This window comes from Biomphalaria glabrata, chromosome 4, assembly GCF_947242115.1.
Source record: "Biomphalaria glabrata chromosome 4, xgBioGlab47.1, whole genome shotgun sequence".
NCBI lineage: Eukaryota > Metazoa > Mollusca > Gastropoda > Planorbidae > Biomphalaria > Biomphalaria glabrata.
The window spans coordinates 35,506,125-35,532,872 of record NC_074714.1 but is presented as its reverse complement, the minus strand read 5'-3'; the positions used below and the strand labels follow the sequence as shown (position 1 = coordinate 35,532,872).

The 26,748-nt window shown below is 34.9% G+C and overlaps 1 protein-coding gene across 1 annotated transcript; it reads right to left on the bottom strand.

The window, feature by feature from the left end:
- Positions 1-734: 734 nt before the first annotated feature.
- Positions 735-19,756, bottom strand: LOC106052165 (RNA-binding protein 5-like). Its single transcript, XM_056026922.1, has 23 exons — positions 19,636-19,756; positions 12,075-12,410; positions 11,857-11,974; positions 11,337-11,480; positions 11,092-11,158; positions 10,542-10,615; positions 9,765-9,875; positions 9,137-9,197; positions 8,884-8,943; positions 8,441-8,714; positions 8,314-8,347; positions 8,060-8,189; positions 7,788-7,864; positions 7,571-7,637; positions 7,013-7,104; positions 6,734-6,916; positions 5,917-6,069; positions 5,759-5,797; positions 5,281-5,490; positions 5,107-5,163; positions 2,149-2,255; positions 1,630-1,756; positions 735-1,315 (listed from the first exon to the last, which is right to left on the bottom strand). Exons 2-23 carry the CDS (start codon positions 12,401-12,403, stop codon positions 1,190-1,192), a joined length of 2,640 nt encoding a protein of 879 aa, XP_055882897.1. The 5' UTR covers positions 12,404-12,410; positions 19,636-19,756; the 3' UTR covers positions 735-1,189.
- Positions 19,757-26,748: the final 6,992 nt, after the last annotated feature.

Sequence of the window (26,748 nt, the reverse complement as noted above, 5' to 3'; positions counted from 1 at the left end):
CCCAGATTTATACCATGTCCGCCCCCCCCCCCCCCGGAGGGAGCTCTCGGCTAGAAAGTCGATTATCTTCCATTCTGAAGGAACATCCGAAACATTTTGGAGACGCTTTCTATATTTAAGCTCCCAAGTCTCTCAGATGGTGTCCAATCGTCTTGTCGACCAAGGTAAAAAAAATTGCTGTTACCACGGAGATGCGTCGATGGATATTATGCTACCCAGATAAACGCAGATTCGCTTCTCCGTTAATTCTGGAGCCGAATAAACGCAGGATCAGCAGCGTCAGCGACTTTGTTTAAGGGCAATGAAACATCAAGTGTGAGTAGTCGACCTAAGTTGAAGGCTTCCAAATACAAACTGGTTGAATCGTGAACACCACTTGACTAATACTTCAGGAATTGAAGCCTACCAGATTCGACTCGTAGTTGTCATGGTGGACTATGTCAATCTAACAGCCAATATAAGACGCATAAAAAGCAGGCATGATGAGCTGTAAAGATACGAATCATTATTGCTCTAGCTGCGTACTCATGGAACCCAAGATGTAAACAAAAAAAATTATCGTTGGAGCACCAATCAAACTCATTTATACTCACGCGTTATTTGACCTAGATATAATTAAAATTTTAAACACTGAAAGGAAACAGTCTTCCAGTAACAAGTTGGCTGCATTAAAAATCTTGGTAGTTTTCCCCCCTGATTTCTGTGTAGAAGAGCAAGAAACCAAAACAAACACATTTAGTTCACAGCTATTTTAATGGACAGTCTATACTACATTTGTACAAATGAATGTCTAAATGAACTATTGCAAAAAGGGAAATCATTCAGTTATGAGCAACATGACAAATACAATGGTGGTCAGTGACAATCAAAAACAGAGATTCTGAAGAAATCAAAGATTACATGAAGCAATGGTGCCAACAGTCTGTCAATTATTTGTTCTGGGTCAAAGAGAATTCATGTCAAAGGAACAAGACACAATGAATCATAATTTATCATTATTAATCTTACTTCTATATATACATAAATCAATACTGCATGAAAGCCAAACCATGTTGAGGTCTAAGCTTGTTATGTACACTGACAAATGTAGATCTGTACACTATTTACATTCTATTGACAATAATGAACATAATTACAATTAAAGTCTAAAAATATTTGCAGCTGCCTGAACACATCTCACACAGACATGTCAATCCAATTCATTATAACGAGCAAACATGGTTTTCTTGAGGGCTTCTCTGTAATTATCTCCAACATCTGCAACAACATTGGCACCTCTAGCACCAAGCCCTGCCATTTGATTTCTTCTTCTAGCCTGTAAATATAATAAACACACAACTTATTTGCTAACCAACAGCAGTTCTTTAAAAAGAAAATTACTTCCTTAAGAAGGTTTTGATTTTATTTTTAAATACTAATGAAAAAATTTGAATTAAAACATGATTGCAAAAAAGTTTGTGAAGCGTCCAACCATGTGTCATTTCTTTGGTAAACAATGCAATATTTTGAGCCTAACTATCAGAAGCTATGAACTACACATTAACAACCACATTCCTCACTCCACATAGAGGAGGCATCAAAATGTTGCCATTTGGAGGGCCACTAAAAATTCTTGGGATCACAACTTACCTCAATAGGATCTGTCCTTCCTTGATTGCTTTTACCAAGCCCCATGCCTTGAGACCAGCCCATCTTCTGAAGTAATTTGTTGCCTATATTGTCATCACCAATTCCTTTTTTGGTAGGCTCTTCATACCTAAAACCAAATCAAAACATTGTCCTTTGTGTTTGATATGTATACAACATTATCATTGTATCATGATGTCTAGAGAAAGCACAAAAACACTCACACAGCCTTACCCCTTATTTGGATCATTTAAATCAAAAGGATTATAATAACTTTTCTAATTAAAATTAACTTCAGACAGTATCATTACAGTAATTGTAAATTAAAAATTGATGAATTTAAGTTTAATGCATTTAAAACTTTAAATAAAAATATTTTAATTTTTGGCTTAGTTAACAAGTAGAACAAAAATACAATTCTACAAGGCTATGCAAGAAACAAAATGTAAAGACTTGTAAAATTCTATGCAAAGCAAGTATTTATAAACTAACAACATATACATAGTACTCAAAAATTCTTACACTACAGGTGGTTCTGGAATTTCAAAATCACGATCTTTTCTTTTCTTAGGCTCAGGTGGTTCAGGAGCACCATATTTTTGTCTTCTCTCTTTAGCTCTGTCCCGATACTACAAATTGGATTGAAAACAGGATAACAACATTAAAGCTTTCAAGAATTATGGAAATCAAATAACTCTATTAAACTCTGATAAACAAAAATTAATTTTGTTATCAGATGTGAACTGAAAAAACAAATGTGTCTTTATTTTTAATACCACATCAATTAGTAGATTGATGCCTACACTAATGACAATTCCAAAATCCCCCATCCAGATTTATGTGATACATATCATTTTAAAATGAATTTTAACCTATTGGGCTCTTAATACAATAACTAATTATATCTTGTAATAGTATGTAGAACTTAATGTTAGACATTCAAAATACTCAGTGACTTTAAATTATGCTTCCTGGTCATTTCATCCTCAAATATTTTTTTTCTCAGTCATTGTGTAATATTGCATTTAAGGCTTTGAATTTTCACTTTTTTTCATCTAAGGTATAAATATGTTTGTTTATAATGCTTGTTGATATTTTCTTGCAGTGTTTCAGTGTTCCCCCTCCCTCTTCATTCTTGTGGAGAAATCATCTGGATGTGTATTTAGTTATATTGCATCTATTTGATGTAGGGGATGTCAATATTATCCTACACATACTGCATGACATTATCATCAAAGGCCAAGGTGTGGTGAAAATCTTTTGATAGATAAGAAAAATTCAAGGTCATGCCACTGATGACTTATCAAAGTCCAAGGTGTGGTGGACGTGGAAGTATTGGAAATCTTGTGAGAGATAAATTAAGAATTATGATCATGCCGTTGATAACTTATCTCCTAACGGCAGAGATGCATACATGCAGGATGATAAATGGAAATGTGTATTTTGAGGGGCAAATGTGTATTTTTCTAAATATAAAGAAATATACTCAGGAAAGACTAAAAATCATTCAAGCACGTAACATACACGAAATGCAGCAATCCTAAAGTTAACACAATATAAAGTTATATTTAAGACAATTTACACTTTTAGTCTTTGTCATCTAATAGACTTTTCTAGAATATGTTAGAATGCTGCCATTCTTGTCACTTTGCAATGATTTTATGATCATAATGCCTGTAGTGTTTTCTACATTCCATAATAGAGGCAACAGAATATTCATTCAAAAGAATGAAAATTTTTGTTACAAGTGAAATTAGACTTAAACCAGATGTAATGGTTTGCTAAACTGGATCAATGACTTTTAATTCTATAAAAGTAGTTTTGTTTATAGGATTTATAGGCAATTTCTTTACAAGGTATCCTGACACTGGAAATATTTTATCACACTTTGAAAGAGTTCAGATTTTCTTCTTTCAGACCATTCTTTGCAAAGTTAGCAATGATAGCTTTGGCATCCTCTACAATCACTAATAACAAACATTTTAAAGATTTTATTTCAGGCAGATAATCTTCATTAGTCATTTAAATTGTTTCTAATATAAAAGCTGGGCTATTGAGTATGCTGAATAGCTGTACGATAAAGCTATTTATTCTGGTTTGTGATACTTGAAGTTGTTTTATAAAACTGATGTATTGAAGAAGGGCTAACACACTCAGCTTTCAATGCCCCTGATTTCAATCTTTGAATTTAGGCCTTCATAAGTAATGGAACTTAGCTAGTTGCTAGTGACTATAAGAGTAGCTTTCACTCTGCCACAGAAGATGTTATGCAAATCAGGGAACATCAGTTTATCAAGCTAAGAGAGAGATTAAGCTCAACCAATATTCTATTAAAACCTCTGCCCTTCTCACTTTCCTCTCAAAAAACAAAACTCTCTCCTGAATTTGGTGGTTTACAAAAAATGGAATCTAGATCTAGAATATATCTAGATCTGTAGGTAGCTTCATTAACAGTTGATTGGTTTTTAATGTGCATATGGCTATTTAAAGGTATTTTAACACTCCCACGGAATTGTAGGCTCTATCGTGAATGTGAAATAGACCTACTAGATTCCAGATCTATACCTAAACAAAGTTAGAACAGCCAATTTTGACCTTTTTTTTTAATTTTAGAATCCATAAAGGATAAAAAAAGAGATCAATAAATCTCTTGATAAGATGGCAGTAACTGCTGTTTTTGAGTAGATCTAGATCTAGTTACAGATATCTAGAGCCTTGCTTGAGCTACTAGACCTAGCCAGTAGTCTAAATCTATAATTAGTAATTAGATAAATCTAAGTCTAGTAGGCTTACACACCTGGTCACATTTAGATCTAGAATATTCTAGATGTATATCTAGATCTGGAATCTAAAGACTAGAATTAGATCTAGATAAGATCTAATCAATCAATTCCCAATCAGGTGGAAGACTTCATATAAAAATAAGGAATTCAGCTTTATTTAGACCAGTAAAATCTAGTAAACATTTTAACATTTTCACGTGTTAGCGAAAAAAAAAAAAAAAAAAGTGATACTATCTCATAGTAGATCTAGATCTAATCGGAATAGTCCATTTCCAGGCATTAAGGCACTGATCTATATAGATCTATATGATTAACAAGAACTACTTTATTATTATTTTTTTTAATTTAATTTTTTTTTTTCTTCAGAGGGGAAATGCATATTTTCAGATGATAAACCGCACTCACATATTTTTTGTGTCCATTTGCGTACACACAAGCTGCATACTTTAAGGCAACTGTGTAACGGCCATCTTTCAGGTCATTTTTCATCTTGAGATAACATTTTATATATTCTAATTAACACTGACTTTACCCATCCTCTGGAGCCATTTCCAATATGAATCAATATAAACATTTTGAAATATTGCTGATTTCATAATGCTTAGAATTCTTATTTGTTGGATAAAAAGACCATAGAATGAAATGACCTGTCACCTAAATTATTATATTTTCCAAGCTAGTTATCTAGATTAGATACCTCTGTTTTACTGGCATTGGAGGATCCTTTTGATTTGGTCAGGGCTTCTAAATTTTGCTGCAATAGAGACATGTATGTTTTAATAAACAATAATAAAAAAAAAATTAACTAGAGATCCCTTCTTAATTTAAAAAAAAATTCATTGAAAATTGAAATAAATAATATAATGCTTACTTTGTGTAACTCTGAAACTAAAGTATGCTTGCTGAGAATTTCTTTGGACTGAAACTGTCTTTTACACAATAGGCATGCTAACTTAGTCCAGTCAACAAGTTTTGACTCATCTAGTTGGCCACCACTATCATCTTCTTCTCCACTGTCACTATCACCACCATAAGATGCTACTAAACCAGGTTTGTTTGTAATTGTTGGCTTGTCTGCTTTCTTTAAAAAATAAATAAAAAATATATATAAATAAGTTCCTTTTTTGGACCTTGCAATCTATGGGGCAGATGAGGTAAATTTCATGCATTCCTATCGTCTTTGTTTCCTAAATTAAAAAAAAAGAAAGAGATTATCATTAAATTTAAATGTGTAATTGTAAGTCTTATGTACAGAGGACTTTGGGTGCAGATATGGAAATTGGAGCACGGTTTTCACCAGGCATTATCACACTATGGTAATAATTATGTAATGCTAGCATTATACTTACTACAACTGGTGGTGGAGGCATCATTGATAAATCTTCTTTCTGAAATGTAATTTTATTTGATGATGAGTATTTTCTTGACACACTATTTCTACAAAAGATAAGAATACTATGAAATCAGTGTACATAAGTTGCTTATAATTCACAAACAAATTTGTTACCACTTTTTGTAACATTGCAAAACCAGCATCAGCTGTAGCAGATTCTGTTTTGAAAGAGGAAGATGCACTTGATTGAGCATTAGGGGCACGTTTGAACACTTCTTTTTGTGCTTCTTTCTGAGCATTTATACTTTTGGCCCATTTTTCCATATCCTAATAAAAAAAAAAAAGAATGAGGTCAAATCATTATCAAATGATTTTACTAGTAATGCAACAAAAAAAAAATTCTTCTTGTAAACCCTAATATTTATATCCAAAAGTAATATGAGGAATGTGAATAAATTATCAAATAACCTGTTTTGAACATTAAAAATGTGTTTAAATAACATTGAAATTATATACACCCAGACATGTGTAGCTTTAAAAATCAAATTAAAATGAATAATTGATAAGTGTTAAGACCATAAAATAAGTAAGTCAAATTTTAAAAATGTATATTATTAATTGCATTATTTTAGTGTAAGTCAACTTTGAAGAGATGCAAACATTATGTTTTATAAAGTTAAATGAAATACGAATACGGAAATGTGTAACATGTATGCAATAAAATCCTTTACTTTTTCTTTTAGCATGGAAATAGATGAATCAAATCTACATTATTGAAACTTGTATGTTATTTTAAAAAAATACTCAATAAAATAACACATTTACTATATGAATCAATGGAAAAGCAATGTACTTCTTTAAAGGGTTAATTTATTTCTTTTAATAAAATTAAATCTTTTGTTATTTAATTCAAAATAGTTTTTTAGCAACCATTTCATTCTTTTAACTATTATTTTCTAGCAACAAATTTAAAAAAGAAAACTAGCATCACCTTTGCTATCTTTTTAGCAATTTTCACTTTCTCCTTATCTTTCTTTTCTTCTTTTCCATCTTTTTTATTTTGAACATCTCCAGAATCCTCTTTATTTGCATCATCCCCCGTAGGCGCTGGTAAGTAAGTTGATTTCTCTGCATCCCAATACATGAATTGACCAGTGGTAGAGTTATAGTAATACTGGAATAGATGTAAGGACATTTTTAATTTACCTCAATTAATGTGCAAATTAAGTTTGCTAACCAAGTTGATGACATCATAATCTAATAAACTCACCTGTGAATTGGAATCATAATACAACTGCGTAAGAGGATCATAATAATATCCAGATGTTTCTTCATACTGATAACTGGATGTATCAGGTGGAGCTGAAGGACAGAAAGACAAAAAAAAGTTTTAGAAAGAAAGTGTGGTGTCAAATTAATAAGTGAAAACAAAAGTTTGTTGATAGATATACATCTAATGTATTCAAACATTAATATACATCTAATGTATTCAAACATTAATATACATCTAATGTATTCAAACATTAGCAGAAAATATATCAATAATGATTAAAGGCATATGACTAGAACAATAAGGATGTAAACTTCAGTTGTTTTTTTCTTTTGTTAAAAATGCCAGCTCATCATTAATATTAAACACTTATGTTAAAGCTATTAAAAAAAGTGCCCTATGACATTTCACACTTTTTTAGCCAGCTTTTTGCTGCTGAGCAGTGTGATCTTTTGCAGACTGTGCCAAGGAAAAGTTTCACACAAGATTTGGCTAAATTATTTAAGGATAGGATGTTTAATAAGCATAAATACAATTCAATGCGAACTTGTTACTTACGGTAAACTGGATACTCTACACCATTAACAGTGACAGTGCCAGTTGAGCCTAATACTTTTTTCTGTATCTAGAAAACAAGAAGTATCTGCTCAATAGATGTACAAATGGTGAAAAACATGTATGTTTTACATTAACTACAAGCTTTTTGTTGGTAGGGTCCACAGCACAAAACATAAACAATAATCTACTTTATACTAATATTAAATAATAAACTTACCTGCTTTTGTAAATGTTTTGCAGCCTGAGCTGCTTGTATAGCTGCCTGTGCTACAGCTGCAGCTGTGTTGGTGGTATCTTAAAAAAGAGATGATGTTGAGAGAGATATTTAACATTGCACAAACAAACTGACGAATTATTTTAAAATTCCTATAAGAAAATTATTAAATGTAATTTTTTTAAGTATCATTTTTGGTAGTCAAAATATCTTTTAAATTAAAATCATTCTACAAAAAGATGTTAAATCTTTGATTTTTCATAAAGTTTGCTTACTTTCTTTGACACTGGCTGCAGCTGAAGATCCAGAAGAACTGGAACCATATGCTGGTGAGTAGTCATAGTACTGATGTGTAGCAGAATCATAATATTGGCCATTTTGTTGATAATAGTTACTGTCATAAAACTGGTTAAACAATAGAAAGCTTTGATTACACTTTACGATAGTGCGTTTACACATCAAATACAATATTTATTTTTTTTCACCAACAAAAAAAAAAATATAAAAAATTTAAAGCTATATTTCTTACTTGTGTTTGTGACTGTTGTTGAATGTAAGCCATCCTAAAGAAAATAAAATGAGAACAATTAACATCTATTTTCCAACTTTTTTCTACAGTACTGACTTGACTTAATATAAAGAAAAGAACTACTTACGTAGTATTGTATGTATTTTTGGCATAATTTATAATAAGCTGTTTCCCATCGACTTCCAATGGTGGAACCATTTTGCTGAGAAAATCAAGGACCATCGTTGAGGCTGATACAGAAGGGAATTCAATTAATCCAAATCCTCGAGATGTGCCCAAGTCATCTCGTATTACAGATACATTTTTAATGGTTGCTAAGGGATTTGGTGCAAAAGCTTGAGTCAGAGCAGTCACTAATGCTTCTTCTGTTGTTAATGCATCCAGGCCTCGGAATATTAATGCTGTTTTTAAAAAAAATGTATTATTAGATACTTTATTTTCTTTTCATATATAAATATAATATTTGACTATATTTTTTTTTATTAAAATATAATTTATAAACCCCATTTTCCCAATATAAATAATACAAATGAAAAGTTTCGAACAGTAATGATGGATTAAATTACTCACTGTTACATGGATTTGTACCAATTTCATCTTGCCCATCAGAAGATTTGCCTTTTTCAGATTCTAGGGATAAAAATTAGACAACATGTACAGAAATTACATGTCTACAAGACAGTACCAACCATACAATCGGCTGTATCCATGGTTACTGAGCAGCACTAGTAATGGATTACCCAAATGTTCCAAAAGTTTATTTTTCAATTATCTATACTATTCAAGATAGTACATGTTTCTGCTCTGAAAACATATTACTTACCCTTTCGAGAAAGGTTGCAATTATAACAGAAATCTCTGCGCTTGAAATTGTGACTCAAACACTGTAATTTAAATGAGTCAGTATTTTTTTTTAGTTATAATTAAAACATTCATCATTAATTTAAAAAATGGCTATTAAAAACAAGAAAAATATAAAAATTCTTTAAAAGACAAAAAACAATTCCTCTTGTTCATCTAATAGAGGGATTATTTTTCTCTTAATAAGTAATGAATATCAGACTTAAAAAAGTGGAAACTATTTCCACTCCCCCTTGTTCCACCCAAATAAATCTGCTGATAGGCCTATAGATCTAGATTTAGAAGATGGTGCGCAAAATGTTCATGAACATTAATTTATTAGACTCTTAAATGCGGAAATACCCAAAGACATAGTCTGTTCAAAATTAAGATTCTCTAGCTGTATTTAAATTTTTGTTCCCAGTGTGGTCAAACAGCTAGTAATTCTTTTCCCAAAGATATACATCAACTGTTAAATTTCTAGGAAAAATTGTTAGAAACCTTTTAGAGAACTGTATTCACCAAGGTTCCAGGTGTTTTTATGATTTTGCAACCTAAATGGAGGAACTGTAAAAAAATCAAAGTTTGAGTAGAAATGTAAATAAACTTACTTTAATGCAAACCCAGTCATTGCGTTGCAAACCACCATCTCTAAGTCCTCTATCACGTGTAACACTGTAAGCCATAACTGCACGGTACTGATTTAATAGCACAAGGTTACCCTGAAAATAAGGTCAATAAATAATTTCAGAATTGTAAAGTAGATAATAAATGTACCATCCAGCCCATTACAACAAAGGAAGCTTTCTTTTTTTTTTAAATTATGCAAATTTGGAAACAAAAACATAAGCCACGCCGCGAGGCGAAATGATGAGAGCACAAGGACACTCCAACTACTAACTAATAGCAAATTGTTTATAAATTCAAAGCATTTCTTGCTATGTTTGATTCTGTAACTTATACCAAATTAAACTATTTGTTACTAAGAATAAACAGTACAGTCATGCTATCTTGGAGCTTCTATATAGTCTAAACTAGAGTAACTTTTTTTTTTTTTACTACCAATCATTAGCTCAGCAAAGTCCAGACATCTACACTGTACAATTTAAATACAAAGTTTAGAAACAAAACTTCAAGTATTTTTCCTTTCATACATACCCCTCTATTAGCAATGGCCATCTTTTTATTACTACCCCAAACCATTCAAATGATTAAAAATAAGAAATAAAACATATCCTGTTCAGCCTCATGTTTGACTCAAAAGTTAAATTTTGTTTCAGTAAACAGACCAACCAAGTGCAGTTATAAAATGGTAGACGTTCTATCAACCATCTACAATCCACAGCATATTATTTCTTTTAGATTTTTTTTTGTGTGAGATTATCAACCTGTGTGTGTTCCATCCAGCGCTGGGCATCTGCTACGTTATGAAACTCCACAAAAGCAAAGCCTCGAGAGACACCTGTGTAAGCAAGGTGGAAACGAAGCTTATTAAACAATACAGTCAAACTGCAAACAATAATCATCAGTGAGCAGACCCACCTGAGAAGGATGACTGACCCAATCAATAACACTTTTTCCATCTCCTTACCTTATTGTATGCAATTACAACATTGGGTGTTTCCTTCTTCCGATACTCAAATAGGATATTTAATATTGGAACTACTTTATGAGGATAACCTCAAAGTTGACATTTTTCTGATTCACAGATATAAATACTTTTTTTTTTACACCATAGCTCAAAACACTCAAAAGCCATCAGCATAAAATCATGTCATCTTTTACAATATTTCAAGAGGAATAAAAATTCTACTTTTGTTAATAACACATCTTAAAAACGTTAGTAGAAAAATAGATATAACTATTAGACTTTTAATCTATTACATAATCTAATCAACAAAATATAAAAATTTAATGACAACAAAAGTGTTAAGTTACCTGATGATCTACGGATAAGTCTGATGTCTTTAACTGGCAAACCAAGCATCATAAGTTCAGCTCCAATCTTAAATATTTAGTCAAAGGTTCAAATTTTAGGTACAGCTAATAAAACTGAATATATATATATTATATATATATATATACACACACACATATATACATTTTGCTTAGTATACGTTAAAGAACACAAGTAAGGCTTTCATTTTCCCTTATAACTACTTAAATAAAGTTTTTGTTCTTACAATTTTTTCATCAATATCAATATGAAGTCCCCTCAGTATGATTGTTCGAGATGGTTGATTGCAGACCCACTTATCTCCACCTTTATCTTCAGATGAACGAGAATCAGAATCTCTGCCACGATATCTGTCACCTTCATCAGACATCTAATTTATTAAAAAGACAAGCAGTCCATATTAAGTTTTTTAATAATAGAAAAGTTTTTAAGATATTTTTTTCTACGTTTGTTTAATGTGTACTACAATTTTATTACCACAATGTGAGTTTCAGTCACATTAATGTATCGAGAGGACATAGCTCTCAGAACTGGATTTTATCTTAATATTTACATCATAATTACAAATGTGATAAATATTTTTGTTTTCCTTGATTTACAGTAACCAAAGTATCTGTGGAAAGTTGTACCAATAGAACATATTTAAATATAGTGTGAAGTTTAAGAAAAAAAAAAAAAGTTAAAATCTATATTTGTTAGTGTGATTACATCTTTAAATCATTAAATAAATCTTGACACAGACTTACTGGGCTTCTATCTCTATTTCCACTTCTATCTCTATGTCTGCCAGAACGAGAAGAATCCCTTTCTTGACTCCAATCCCCTCTGCCTCTATCCCTTTCACTTCTTCTTCTGTCCCTATCCCTAACAAAAAACAGAAATTATGAGCAAAGAATATTTGTACAACTAATACATTGATTCAAGTATCAGTATCTAAAATTGCTTGAAATAAATATTTCCAAACCTGCCACGATCCCTATCATCTCTGCTTCGCATATCTCTTTGATCTCTGTCTCTATCTCTTCCTCTGTCCCGACCTTGAAAGCCAGCATTATCCAAGGAAGGAGCAACAGGCTCCATGCAATTATTTACATCACCATGACGAGGATCCGCATTTCTGAAATCTGGATTTATGCTGAAATTGCGATTCTGTTCATCAAAATTTGGACCAAAATTATCAAAACTGTTAAAACTACCAGGAGGTAAAGATGGCATATTGGGTAAATTGTTTGGAAAATTTCCAGGACCACCACCTCCAAAGATCTGATTCAGATTTCCATGAAAGAAAGCCATTACATCTCTGAAATTATTAAAATAATAAAATGGTAAGAAATCAACTAAACAAGACTTACACAAATCTGAATATTAACTAAAAGTGTCTAATGCGGTAGGATGCATTACAACACTAGCAGCCTTCAGAATAATAAGTCAAATATGGTGACTTTTTTAAAAATGAAAACCAGATTAAATACTTTTTTTTATTTTTAAGGAATTTTTTTAATGAAAGTACATATACCCTAGTGTACCAGGCATACACAGGAAATTGAGTATTTCCTAGCTTGTTTTTATTCCAAAAGTGTAAAAGTGTATATTTTTAACATTAGACATATTTTCTACTTTTTATTTATAAGTTGTTTTTTAGTACACTTTCAATATATATTTTTTTTCAATATTTTCTGAAAGAACATCAGAATGAAATTCTATAAAAGAAGAATGACAGAGAAGAATGGAGAAAGAAGATTGACAGATCTTGTGTGGTGCCCTAGAGGTCCAGCAGACCAAAGGATAGGTGAAAGTGAATGTGAAGTTAGATGTGAACGTGGCCAAACTGATGTCTTATAATGAAAATCTAATTGATCTAATTGTTTTGTATCTCTTATTCAAATCCTCAAGAAAAATACATTTCCGTACAAAAAATGTCCTTTAGTTAGGTTCACGCGATAATATGAAAAACTACTTATTAATTATTGTTTTAAATTATGCATACTAAATAGATTTTTCTATTTTTCAAAAAGTTAACATTTTTTTTTTTGTGTAAATGTAGTAGTTAGTATGACAGAACTTAGATAACTTAGCAATACAAATTGTCAAATTAAAAAAAATATTTTTTTTTGACAAAAAATCTAAAACTATTTGCATAAATGTGTAAAAAATTTGGTAAATAGCCATCTCCCCTACCAATAAGCCTCCCGTGTTTGTTACTATTAATAGTGAATAGTTGAATCGTAAACGTGGTTATTTTTATGAATAAACTGCTTGCATAAGTGATTTTAAAAATTTAATTTTTCACTTTCAGAAAAGAAAAAAGTAGCATCAGAAATTTGAATGGTCTAAAATATTATGATGTCGGATTTTCACTATCTTTTCTAGTTTACGAGATCTAAATGGGACAGACAGATAGACAGAAAGACCACACAAAACTAATAGCGTCTTTTCCCCTTTTGGGGCCACTAAAAATGGTCCTAAAAGTAGAATGTTGAGAGCTCACTCTGTAGACCCAATTAGTGTAACATTGATGGCAAAGCCCAGTCTGTCATTCGGTTCTGTTTACGCCATGAAATACACAAGGCAGTCTGATTAATCACTCTCCTCATTATGTAGTCGATGGCTAGAATGAAGAGGAAGAGAGACAAGATGCACCTCTGTCTCAATGGAGGTAATACAGAGAGACCCCGGCCCATTTTTCTGTTTTAATGCAGCAACTAGATTGACTGCATAGATGTCATTAAATCTTGTCAATACTCTAGTCTATAATAGGCTAACTTAGCCTGCTAACTAAGCCTAGCCTTAATCCAATCTAGCCCAGTCTAGCCTATCTTATCATAATAATTTTTCATCGACCAGGAGATAAAAAACAGCCAAAGCCTGATGTCATGGAGCCTGAACAGTTGCGCTACTGGTAAAAAAATAAATTAAAAAAAAAAAAAAAAGCAGATTGATCAGTTCCATCTATCCACATCCATACAGGTCACAATGACTTGTCAATAGTCTAGTCTAGAACTCTAGGGCATTAGGCTAACCTATTTACCTAGCCTGCTAGCCTAAATTAGGCTAAATCTAGTCACTAGTCATAGTGAATTCTAGTGATACTAGTGTAACCAAAGCCTAGAACAGTTAAGTTACAATCTTTTTAAAAAAAATTATTTTAAGAATCTTGTAAAATATTTGTAATAGTCTATAGATCTAGATTCTAGATCTATATTAATCATGAAATGATATATATTTAATATTACAGTATTACAAAACAATATGATCAAAACAATTTATTTTGTTGAAGTGCCAACTATAGTAACTATAATTCACTGCAGAAACGCTTTCTCCTGACATCTACAGTTCGTTATTCATCCTTTTAAAAAAGGATCTTTTGAATAATGTTTTACTTGAAAAATATTCTAATATGAATTTACAGGCCCTTACTACATTGCAAATACAACAGATTTGTTCTTGAAAAGATGAGATACCCAACATATTTAGATTAAGACTTTAAGGATCACCGCCAAAAAAAAATTTATCCGAAAAATATTTTTAAAAAAAAGCTCATTTGTTAGTGATCTATTTTTTTTCAAAAGGAATGTTTTAGGGAGGTGAAATTCCACAACTTCGGGTGTCCAAAAAAATGATGTAAAATCTTGAGAAAGAGTTTTCCTTACTGCTACATAGTTCTTTGTTTGAAATTGATTATGCTCAGTATATGTAAAGATATCATTGCTAAAAAGAGTGAATTCGATTACTTTTGATGATGGAGAACATTTTTGTCTTTGACAATGTTTTGAAAAAAAAAAATTTATTTAAATATTTTGCAATGAAAGTATATACATTTTTATTTTTGCAGATACTCATCACAGATAAGTCGTAACAAATTGATTTTTTTCCTGCTAATAGTACATGTGTCTGGCTATAATCCTACCAATTTTCAGATCAATCTATCGTCAACACCGTACAAACTTGAAAAAAAAAGAAATAACATTGACCTCAATGGACTTTTCAGGTTTTATTTTTTTTAATAGAATATATTGTTTGTCACCAACAAGTGAAATTATAATCTTGTAGCAGATATTATTAGCTACAAATCTAGATACTTTTTAAATTTTTTTAAAAACGCATTTGAAAAAAAATTGTTTCAGCTGATTTTGATCCCAATTTTTTAATATTTTGTTATTTTCTGCCATCACAACGCCGCCAATTTGTCCCCACCTCTCTGACATTTCTTGTAGATCTAGACCAGATAATTTGTTTATTTCATCAATATTTACATTTTAAACAACTGAAGTTCATTAATATAAATGAAATCAGATTTGTGAGCTAGAAATTTACTACGAATACTAGATCTACTATTAAATTTCTTATTTAATAAGTAAATCTATCGTCTATAAAACTCAATTCCAACTTTTTAACTTTTTACCTTGGGGGTGTGTCTCGCCGGCTAAGCCAGTGACAAGCTCTATCAGCACTTGTTCCATGTCAACCAATGTTAGGTCAAAACGGCACAAAAAAAAATCATAACTTTCTTACTGTTAAACATACAGTCATAATTTATACACCATTAGAAAGTTCTTTTAATGTATTTTAATGATGTACTAACAAAAAAATTGTTTTTTCAAAGATAATTTTTTTTTCGCCTCCCTACTATGACTCAGGTTATAGCTAGGCGAAAATACCAGGAAAAGCGGAAGTAAAAAATTACTGATACAGTTGAGATTGCGTTTTTTGACTTTTTTTTTTTTACATAGGCTGCACTTGGAAATTTATTACACTTATGAATGAAATGTGAGAAGTTTTAAACTTGGTGTTATACATTAATTTAGACAATGGCCTAGTTAATGCTTAATTATGTGTTTTTTTTTAAAAGTTATTTATCATTTTTAAATTTATTATAAAAAATATCCCTTTTTTGTTTTTAGCAATACAGGGTCCAGGAAAATGGTGCTAGATATCATGCCTGGCTATAATTCTACCAAGTATTATTGCAATCTATAGATCGCATCACCAGACCTGCCTACCAAAAAAAAGTCCAAATGCGTAACGCTGATGGTCAAAATACGTATTTTGGCACCAGAATGCGTAACACTTGCGCGATCCACTATTTTGTCATATTAGATCTAGATGTCATGATTAGATCTACAATCTAAATCAATACGACAATAGAGATGATATCTATCTGGATCTATGTCTAAACAATGAATATAATCTACTCTAGATCTGGGCTCAAGAGTGTTACCGATGCTGTGGATCCGCTACAAACGTAGGTCTACTCCAAACTTTCGTAGGCCTACCTTCATCCTTGATCTATTCTATACTAAGAATCTAATCTAGATCTAGACATTCTAGACTAGACGGTAGTAGATGTTATCGATCTAGATCAATCTAAATCATACTACAACTAAATTGGATCTAAATCTAGATTGTAGAGTAATGTAGAGAATCATGACATAACGTAATGTCTAGCTAGTTGAGTCTAGCTAGCAGCTAGATCTATTCCTGTAAAACGAGTTATCTAGATTCTAGATCTACAATGTCACTCAATGTGTTTTGAATCGATAAAACTTCGATATTTTTTCTATACAAATGAATACGGGAATCAGGGATTCAACATAATTAATTTCTACTAATGAACCTACAAAAAAAAAAAAATCATGTTGGTGTATCAGCTAACTAAGAGGTAGGCCTACCAACCTGGTACCAAACTGCTACTCCCTCACTCTCGCGTTCTTCATTTCTAGACTAAATCTAATTGCTTTTAAGAACCAATCAACGTATAGATCTGGACACAATGTGTTCCCCCCCCCCCCCCCCAACAGGACGGCTTAGATCGCTCGTAAGCTAGTCAAGAGAGGGGGGAAAAAAGGATACGAAATGCGTAACGCGACGAGGTTAAATGCGTATTTGCGTACTGAGGGTCATTTTGGGGAGATTTTGCGTAACGAATACGCATTTTGCGTAACGGTAGGCAGGTCTGCATCACTCAAAAACTTGAAAATACGGCTTAGCATTGTGGGCTATGGGATTTACAGTTTTTTGTGAGTTTTTGATAAGGAAATTTTGTCCTCGATGTAAAACCACTTCAGGCCACGTAAGGCCTAATATTCTGCATATATTCAAATAAATTTAGGTTTTATTTAGCGAGCACATGAATTTTAAAGCGCATTTAAAAAAAAAATGTTTCACACGATTTTGATCCCACTTTTAAAATATTTTGTTATTTTCTGCCATCTCAACGCCGCCATTTTGTCCCCGCCTCTCTGTAGACATAGACCCGATAATTTGTTTATTTCAATAATTTCATCAATATTTACATTTTAAACAAGTAAAGTTCATAAATATAAATGAAATAAGATTTGTGAGCTAGAAATTTACTATGAATACTATAGTAGATTCTTATATCTGAACACAGACTTATGGGAACTAGGTCAAATTTATATTTTATTTTTTTTATTTGGTGAAGGTTTAACTTACAAAAAAACTGAAACAAGATTTTTATTCTGCAACTAAAGGACTATAAAAATAGCTGTGTTCCTTTGAATTACCACTCATAGTCAAGATTTTATTTTAAAATAAATTGGGTCACTTCATGCTCCTATACTGAACGCAGTTTTTGGGTTTTCTCCTCACTTGAACAGTGAACACTGTCATTGAACACCACTATTTAATTGCTAATATTAAAAGAAGTAGATTCACTTTTGCAATATGTATTTATAGTCTATTACCTCATACGCTCTCTCTCTCTAACTCTATATATAGTATATATAAATATTGTTTATAGTTTATTATTTATATATAATATACCTATGTAATCTATGTGTAGAAACAGACAGAAATAAATCTATATAGATTATATATCTATAAATAAATTATTATAATTTAATAAACATGATATTTTCAACTAGGCTACATGTATTCTCTCTCTCTCTCTCTTTCTTTTAATCCCCACCCAAGGACCCTCCTCTTCTTTTCATAATTTAGATGTTTGTTTTGTTACACCTTAACATCGCCTCCCTCCCATAGATGTTTATAATTCTTTTCATGACTCTCTCCCCTTTCCCTCCACTGACTGTTTGATAGTTTGTGACACTAAAAGCTTAGTGTATACCTCTCCTCACCGCCAGCTCATCTGGAGTGATCACCTGCAGTGGGCATGGTCTCTGGCTTCAAATTAGCAGCCCGCACTTTTTCTTTCATTCATAAATTATATATTCTAGATATCTAGATCTAGGTCATGTTTATTCATTGAAAAAATCAGATTTATTAATCCCAATAATATTTCTTATTACGATTTTACTGTGTCCAAGGAAGGAGAATGAGCTGAATTCATTATTATAGGTTGTACACCCCCTTTTTAAATTTTTATTTAACAGCTAACAGTATAAATGTGATTAGAATGTCTTTCTAAAGATGTTTGGAAGCTTATTTTGATATGCCCATCAGCCTACGATCAAACAGGCTCATAACATAGCCTTCATACCTTATATGGGTATGAATTGCCGGGGGAGGTTAAAACAAAAGCTTTACATACATGGTTACCGAGAATCTAAAAAAAACTGCCATCTGCTTTGAAAAAACGGAACAAAATTACCAGAACTTATCTAAAATTGGACAAGCGCAGTCCCGAAATGTCGTTTATAGCTCCAAACATAAAAATAAATGAATTACAAACAAAAAAAGATTCCCCTTTTTCAAGGAAGGAGAATTCGATGAGGTGTTCAAAATATAAGAAGCTTCTCTAGATCTACTATTAAATTTCTTATTTAATAAGTAGATCTATTGTCTACGAAACTCAATTCCTACTTTTAAACTTTTTGAGCGGGGGGTGAGCCTGCGAGATCTCTCATCTTACTTGTTCCATGTCAACCAATGTTAAGCCAAAATGACACAAAAAAAATCATAACTTTCTAACTATTAAACATATAGTCATAATTTAAACACAATTGGAAGGTTTTTTCAAAGTATTTTAATGATGTACATGTACTAATGAAAAATTGTTTTTTCAAAGATAAATTTTTTATTTCACCTAGCTAATGGCATGGTTAAATGATATAAATTCAAATTTTTATTCTAAGTCTAGATCTAGATCTAGAAAAAAAGACTAGATTCTAGATCTATTCTAGACTAGTCACTAGACTGTGACTAGATAAGATAGAGACAGTCGGTAATTTTGACAGACCCTTTTCTTTTGTACTACTAGTTAAAAAACTAGTACTATTTCACTTGTAGATTTAGAGCTAAATCTAGAGACTTGTAGTTGTAGAGTCTATGTCTATGGGAAGTATCATAAATGATATAAATCATGAGTATGGCTAGACTCAAGACTGCCGCTGGCGCTAGACTTAGACTCAGCAGTCGTTGGCTGACTGAAATCGTCTGAATACTCTGAAAGTGAAATTCAGTGTCTCAGACAGTGGATTGAAATGATGTGTTAAACAACTTGAACTTCAGTAGATCTAATTGAATCTAGGACTAGATCTATCTAGACTAATTATTCCAGAATATATTCTAAATACGTATTTGTTAATTCGAGATTTTCTACTTACACAGATCCAGAATTAGATTAATATATTAATAATATTCAATGGAAAAAATTATTAACGGTGAATTACGAAGCAAACATGTCCTTAGATATGTCACTTCCTGTATATTGCTCAAGGTGTATGCCAGGATATTTACTTAAATTAAATGTGAATTTTAATTTTAAGAGAAATAAAAAAAAATGAAACAATTTATATATATATATATATATATATATATATATATATATATATATATATATATATATATATATATATATATATATATATATATATGAATGCATTTTAGAATCTACAGTGAATGTCAATTTAAATTGTCTCCCAAACGACTTCATTATCGTCAGACATGATGAAATATGTGTCACATTCTTTTTAACCACATAAAATGATACAATTTTCTATGATCTTTTCCCTAAAAGACGAGCAATTCTACCTACTATAATTTTGTTTTAATTATTGATTTTTGAAGTGGTCAATTATCAGAACATGTTTCAGCAAATCTCTTGGTTAACAATTTTATCTGTATACTATTACATTTACAAACTGTGTCTTCCTTTATATATAAAAAAAAAGTTTAAAAAAAAAATTGCTGCTTTTCTGGCATCTAGCGATGCTGCATACTGGGAATGAAATATCATTACAACTAAGCACTGAACGACATATTATCACAGTATATATATAGGTCAGTGTTCCTATTTGTAGCCAGTGTAGCGATGGGATCCTGGAATTAGTGGGATTTACATTGCAAAATTCTATATACACACAAAAGTTCTTCCGGATTTCGGGGTGAGGATAGAACAGAGACCTGACAACCCAAATTCAATAAGTCCTTCACAACGTTCCACAAGGGGACCGTCTTTAAGTGAGCAAGCTGGTATGGCGGTCCTTTCACGGCTTGGGGCGGTTACGATATGGGTATATGAAAAAAATTCCCGTTGTTAGCGAGTGGGCCGTACACCATGTATATGGTACAACCCAATGACCGCAATGGTCGCTACCATTGTGGAAAATTCAGACAGGACTTGGGCTGTAGAGCTTCTGGTTCACACTTGGTCGTTGGATAACATATTTTACAGTGGTCACAGAATAATCAGAGGAAGCTGCTGTACGCATGGTGGTGGGCGAGAGCCACGAACATTTTTGTACTATGGGCTGACGGTGAAAAAGTATTCTCTTTATCGCTAGACCCTCCTTTATCACGGGGTCTGGGAAGTGCCCCACTCGCCACCCCTATGACCGCCTCTGTGGGATAATGGCGCTTCGCTGCCGATTCCCTGCTGGGCTTTTCGGCTATATGCCCAACAGTGACAGTGGTGTCACCCAATGCAGAACTTCTGTTCATGTGCGGTGGACACTACACTTATATGCATGACGGCCCATGTGGGCTAGGACTACTTAAGGCCGCCAATTATGGAGCAACGCGGAAATAAGCCGACTCTTACAGGCCCGGGTAGCGTCGCATTGGGATCAGGCCTGTGCAGGTTAAGTGCTCTACTGATCACACCTTGACCTTGATGGCGGTGAACATGTCAGTCGCGTCCATTTCTGAGTGAACACTGCATTCGTACCTCCATCGGCGGCACTAGCGGATCCAGAACTTTGGAGTGGGTGTGGTGGGGGCGATTTTTTTCCAAACCCAAACCCTAACGCCCAGTAAATGCGTGAACCCCGCAGTGCATACCGCCATCCAAGATAGTGCAGATGGTGCGCACTATTAGTGACTAGACTAGGAAAGATGTTGAAATTAGAGAGGAGAGAACGATTTCCGCTCAAGTCTAGAACCGAAATGAAGATGTTGCATGCTGTGCTCAAGGCAGTTGTCCTATGTGTTTGTCGTATCTCCATGTTGCCATGTAAATAAACACCTATACCTCGTTGAGTTGCCTCCCTTCAGTTATTACATTGGTGTCTGGAAGTGGAATTATAGGCGACTCAACGAGTGGAGGTAGGATTCGATCTCAATGGCATCCTTGAAACAACTAGATCAACTCTTAGTTAAAGAGCTAAGGTAGGAACTTCGTTACAGACGCTTGAAGTTTGGTGGTTGCAAGGAGGTGCTTACAGCTCGTCTCCGGCAAGCCCTGATCGATGAAGAAGAAGATCCGGAGACCTAGGTAGTTGAAATTGATCCGGAGATTGTTGAGCTCATTGGCAAGATACAACAGGAAGATATTGATGCAATGCGTGAACAAATTAACAGGATGGGGAACAAGGTAGTAGAAAGTGTATTGCAAGTGGAAGGACAAACAGATCAATTTGATAAAATGCTGTCTCTAGCGAAAGGAGGAATAGACTAGTTGATGAAGGAGCAGTTGCCTGTAGACTCTTTGGTGAAGAAGTTGCATGGTCAGGAGTGTTGCTGCACAAACAGTGGTGACGGAGACGCTGGGGATTAGAGCGCCGTCTGTGTCTGTGTTGTGGGCAAGTCTTGTGGTTTATGAATTTCAAGACGAGAAGCGTGACAAAGATTGCTGCGACGATCTCAACGGGATGTACCGAATCGAAAGGAAAGAGACAAATGAAGAAACTGAAGTCTGTTATGTGCCTGAAGCTTTGGTTCCTTTTGTATCTGTTACAAGTACCTCAATAAGCCGGACAGATCAATACAACGTTGGGTCTGCGTCCAAGCTTGTTACTGTGGACCTCTGCCTATCCGTCGGTGCTCACGAGGGAAATGTGAAGCTCGACAACTGCATCCAGAAGTTTAGCATAAACTGTACGTGCGGCACATCACACAGGCAATGTAGATGCCAAGAAAACCACCAACAAAGCATGTGTACTTCTGCCATCATCATCGTCATTGGCATAGACGAATGTCAATCAATCCAGGCTAAATCTGAGCTGGCAAGAGGAAGACATCTTCAACTTGAATTTGAGGAAATCTATCTCCTGGACGTGAGACTGTTAGCTGAGGATGACCATTGGACTTCGTTTGTAACGTGGCTGCATGTGAACCTGCAGTCTCATTTGGAGGCGTCAGTCGGGAGGGTCTGCTGAAACAGCGTGTCCGGTCAACGGCTGTGTTGAAGAAAGCAGTGCTCGACACACTTTCTTTGTGTGTTGAACGGCCACGTCATCGTCGCAACAACAGCCTGTTCAACTGGAGAAAGAGAAAGCGGCACCGGAGGAAAACAGTACGGATGGCTTCGTGGGGAACACGCTCCCCGCCGCCTGTGACTCACACCGATCGATCTCCACCTGAACTGTCAAACCTCTACTGCAGTGTTTCTTTTCGGGACGAAAAGTGCTAAGAAAGGGGCAATGTTATAACCCCGCCATGCACACCTCCATCCCAGATATTGTAGAAGGTGCGCACTATTAGTGACTAGACTAGGAAGGATGTTGAAATTAGAGAGGAGAGAACGATTTCCGCTCAAATCTAGAACCGAAATGAAGATGTTGCATGCTGTGCTCAAGGCAGATGTCCGATGTGTTTGTCGTGTCTCCATGTAAATAAACATCTATGTCTCGTTGAGTTGCCTCCCTTCTGTTATTACAATATATATATATACTGCCTTGCACCAGTGTTTGAGGTGCGCACTAGCGCACTGTTGAACGTAAACAGGAAGACGCTAGAATGGAGAGAATAACAGTGCATCAGGGATTGTGAAGAGTCTGAATGTTTGGGAAACTAAGAGGCCAACTTTTGTGCTGCCTGAAGGTTGTAGTAGGGACCTGGAGCGAAGCGGGGAAGGCTGTCGTTGGTCCACATTCGGGTTAAGTAGCAAAGGACTGGTATACTTAGTAGTAAGACTCTGAGGAAGCTGAAGGATGAATCATCATGTTATGTGTTTGTTCTACTGAATAAACACAACTATTATTTCCTGTTAAACTGTGTTGAGTTGCATGCCTTCTCGTTGAGTGCCTAACCTAGAGTTGCAACAATTTCAAATGTTATGACTTTGCCAGGCGCACCGCCATCCAAGATAGTGCAGAAAGAAGGGGCGCACTATCAGTGACTAAACAAGTCGGATGTTGACATTAGAAGAGAACGATTTCCGCCCAAGGAGAGAGTCAATGTGGAGATGCTGTACTCAAGGCAGATGCCCATTTGTGTTTGTCATGTCTCGGTGTAAATAAACGTCTATGTCTCGTTGAGTTGCCTCCCTTCAGTTACAATAATTGGTGTCAGAGGTGGGATTTAGGCAGCTCAACGAAAGGAAAGAATGACAACGCTGATGAAGCTAGACGAGCTGAGCTACAAACAGTTAAAAGAGGAGCGCCGAGCCAGGGAGCTGAGGATTTTCTGTTCCAGTGAGAAGATGAGAGAAAGTCTTCGACAAGCCTTGCTGGACAAAGAGGAAAATCCTAACTCGTATCTGTTCAAAGCACAACCAGATATCAAGGAACTCATGAGTGCCGTGCTGAAAGAGGTCAACGAGCAGATCTGTACCATGATTAAACAGATAGGTACCATTACATCGCTGAACAAGACTGAAGACAAGAAACGTTTGATACCTTGATGAGCAAGACCGACGACCAGATGGCTACCATGTCGACAGGTATAAACAATCCGCTACTCAACGGAGACGCCGTTGATGATAATGTCTATGACTGTACTAGCGAGCCGTGCAAGCTTGGCTCCTACGACAAGAATCCTGACATTTGTTGTGACAGCGCTGAGCACAGATCTGATCATGTCATCGTGATTCCTGCCTGCACCCAGACGTTCAATAAGAACTGACGGGGCCGCCTCAAGGGGAGAGTATGATCACCGGAAGACCTGCCAACAAAGTATTGACCAAACCGACGTTTGTCCTGATACCAGTAGCAGCAAGAGAAGCGCTGATGGTGGTGCAGCAGATGGACTTGTGCCCAAAGGAGGTTGCCCACGTGCACCACAGACATGCCTTCCAGACACGCTTGAAGATTATGCCGTGTTTGATAACCTGGCCTCCTGGTGGCCTACGGTGCATCGAGAAAGCGTGCTGGAGCAAAGTGCCAGACCAATGGTCTTGATGACCACCGCCATGATATCCACTACCTCACTTCTTGCCATGAAGCTGCCGTCGGTGATGACTGAGAGAAAGGCCAGACAACGAAAACGACGCTGCCTTTATAATAGGCAGATTAATTGGAACAGAAGGAGAAAGCGGCACCTGCAGAGAGCAGTGTGGATGACCTTGTGGGGAACACGCTCCCTGCCGTCTGTAGCTCCCACAGACCGACCTCCACCTGCACTGAACAACGTCCACCACCCTGTAGGGCACCTGAATCTGTTAGTGACGAACAGATCTGAGAAGGGGGCAATGTTGTAACCCCGCTCCCGCGCTACACTAATGGTGCGCATCTGAGCACTACTGTACACGACTAGTGGAAGACATATTTTATGTCCTGTGTGATACTAGGAAACTGTTTAGGAGACCTGGAGCGACACTGGGAAGTGTGTCGGTGGTCTGTTCTGTGTTCTGGTATGAAGTAGGACTCTTAGAACTTAGACATATTACTCCCTGTGACTTTATAGCAGAAGTCCAAGTCTAACTAGTAACTATTACTATTTGTTGATGCTTATAATAAATAAATACATCGTTTACTGTTGCCAACCTGTCTTTCATTGAATGCCTGCCATAGAAGGTTACAAGGATGGCTGCCTGGTCGTGCGGTTTGCACGCTGGACTGTCGTTCAGATTTATCGATGGTCCCGGGTTCAAACCCTGCCCGCTCCCATCCCCCGTCGTCCTGCGGGAGGTTTGGACTAGGAAGTAATTATCTTCAACTCTGAAGGAACATCCGAAACATGTAAAACAAACAAACAACAATATATATATATATGTATGTATGTATGTATTGTAATTGCATCCCGCCCTTTCATTGAATCAGCCAAGATACCAGAAGTGTAGCGACATAATATAAAAATTATGTTGTAATTTAACTAATTTTGTTCACAAACTATGATTTCTTATTAAAAGTAGGATCGCCCCCCCCCCACTCAAAGGGTTTAGGTTGGAAGGACAGTAGATCTATTCGCCCTCCCCCTACCCAATCGGCTAACAGGGGAACGACATAATAATAAGATCGGTTAAAATATCAATAACAAGTTTTAATTATATAGATATTTAATTGATTTCCTTAGCAAGCTGTGATTTCTACAAATAAATTGGACCGCCCCCCCACTCGAAAGTTTATGGTTGGGGTGGGGGCAGGATTGATGCCATCTCCACCTCCCCATCTCACCTAATCGGTCAACATACTAGAGAGGGGGGGCGAAATTATCTAAAAATAGGTTGAAATACAAATAATTAGTATGTGTTATTAACATAACTAATAAATTCGTATATAAATTGTGTGATTTCTTTACTAAAATTCGTCCGCCCCCCCCCCCCCGATCCGCCAGTGATCGGTCGTCAGCCTCAACCTACTCATGACAACGGACAGCATCTCAACTGACTGGAGGTAACACAGAGAGTTCCCGGCCCTCAAAACAACACAAATTGATCCAAAAATGGAACTTGTGGCACCTATCCCACGGTAATTCCCACCTGTCAGATTGGGCTCATTAAAACCAGCACCATTAAACCATTTCGATTTCTTGCATTCTTCACTTAAGAAACCCATTCTCCTGACCTAAAGCTTATTATTCATCCTATTAAAAAAAGACCTTTTGAATAATGTTGAAAGATATTCATATATGAATTTATAGGCCCTTTTTATAATTTCTGCTAGTGATTGCATTTGGCATTAAAGAATAGGGGTGGGGCGACTCGATAAAAGAATTTAATTTATAGCATATATCAATTATATAAGGCTTGTCTTCGAGTCCGAAGATTAGTGAGGAATGCAGTTTTTCCCGTGGCTGCGCAGCCCCAGCTGTGACCTACATGTTTTGCCACATCCAGGGCAAGCATAACCATTGTCCGCAGGTGGTCGATTTAGATTTTCTTTTCGTCGTCTGCGTTTGTCATCGGCAGCAGATTTTCTTTTTGTCTCAAATGTGTATCCCGCGGCCTTCGTGAGTGACCTCCAGCTGTCTCGTTCCCATGCAGCCAGGTGCTCTCTTCTATATCAGCCAAGAAAAGTTGACGCCTAAGCTGGTCTTTGAAGCGTCAATTATATTAGTGACATATTTATCGTATTTTGTAATTTCTTAACTATAATACAAAAGAAAAAGTATTGGTTTGT

Bases quoted from the DNA above. Each gene is read 5' to 3' on its own strand.
- LOC106052165 (XM_056026922.1), bottom strand. From the start codon at position 12,403: ATGGCTTTCTTTCATGGAAATCTGAATCAGATCTTTGGAGGTGGTGGT. The intron at 11,481-11,856 runs GTAAGTCTGTGT...TTAATAAATTAG, and splicing joins GAAATAGAGATAGAAGCCCA to ATGTCTGATGAAGGTGACAG. The intron at 7,638-7,787 runs GTAAGTTTATTA...CTTGTTTTCTAG, and splicing joins CAAAACATTTACAAAAGCAG to ATACAGAAAAAAGTATTAGG.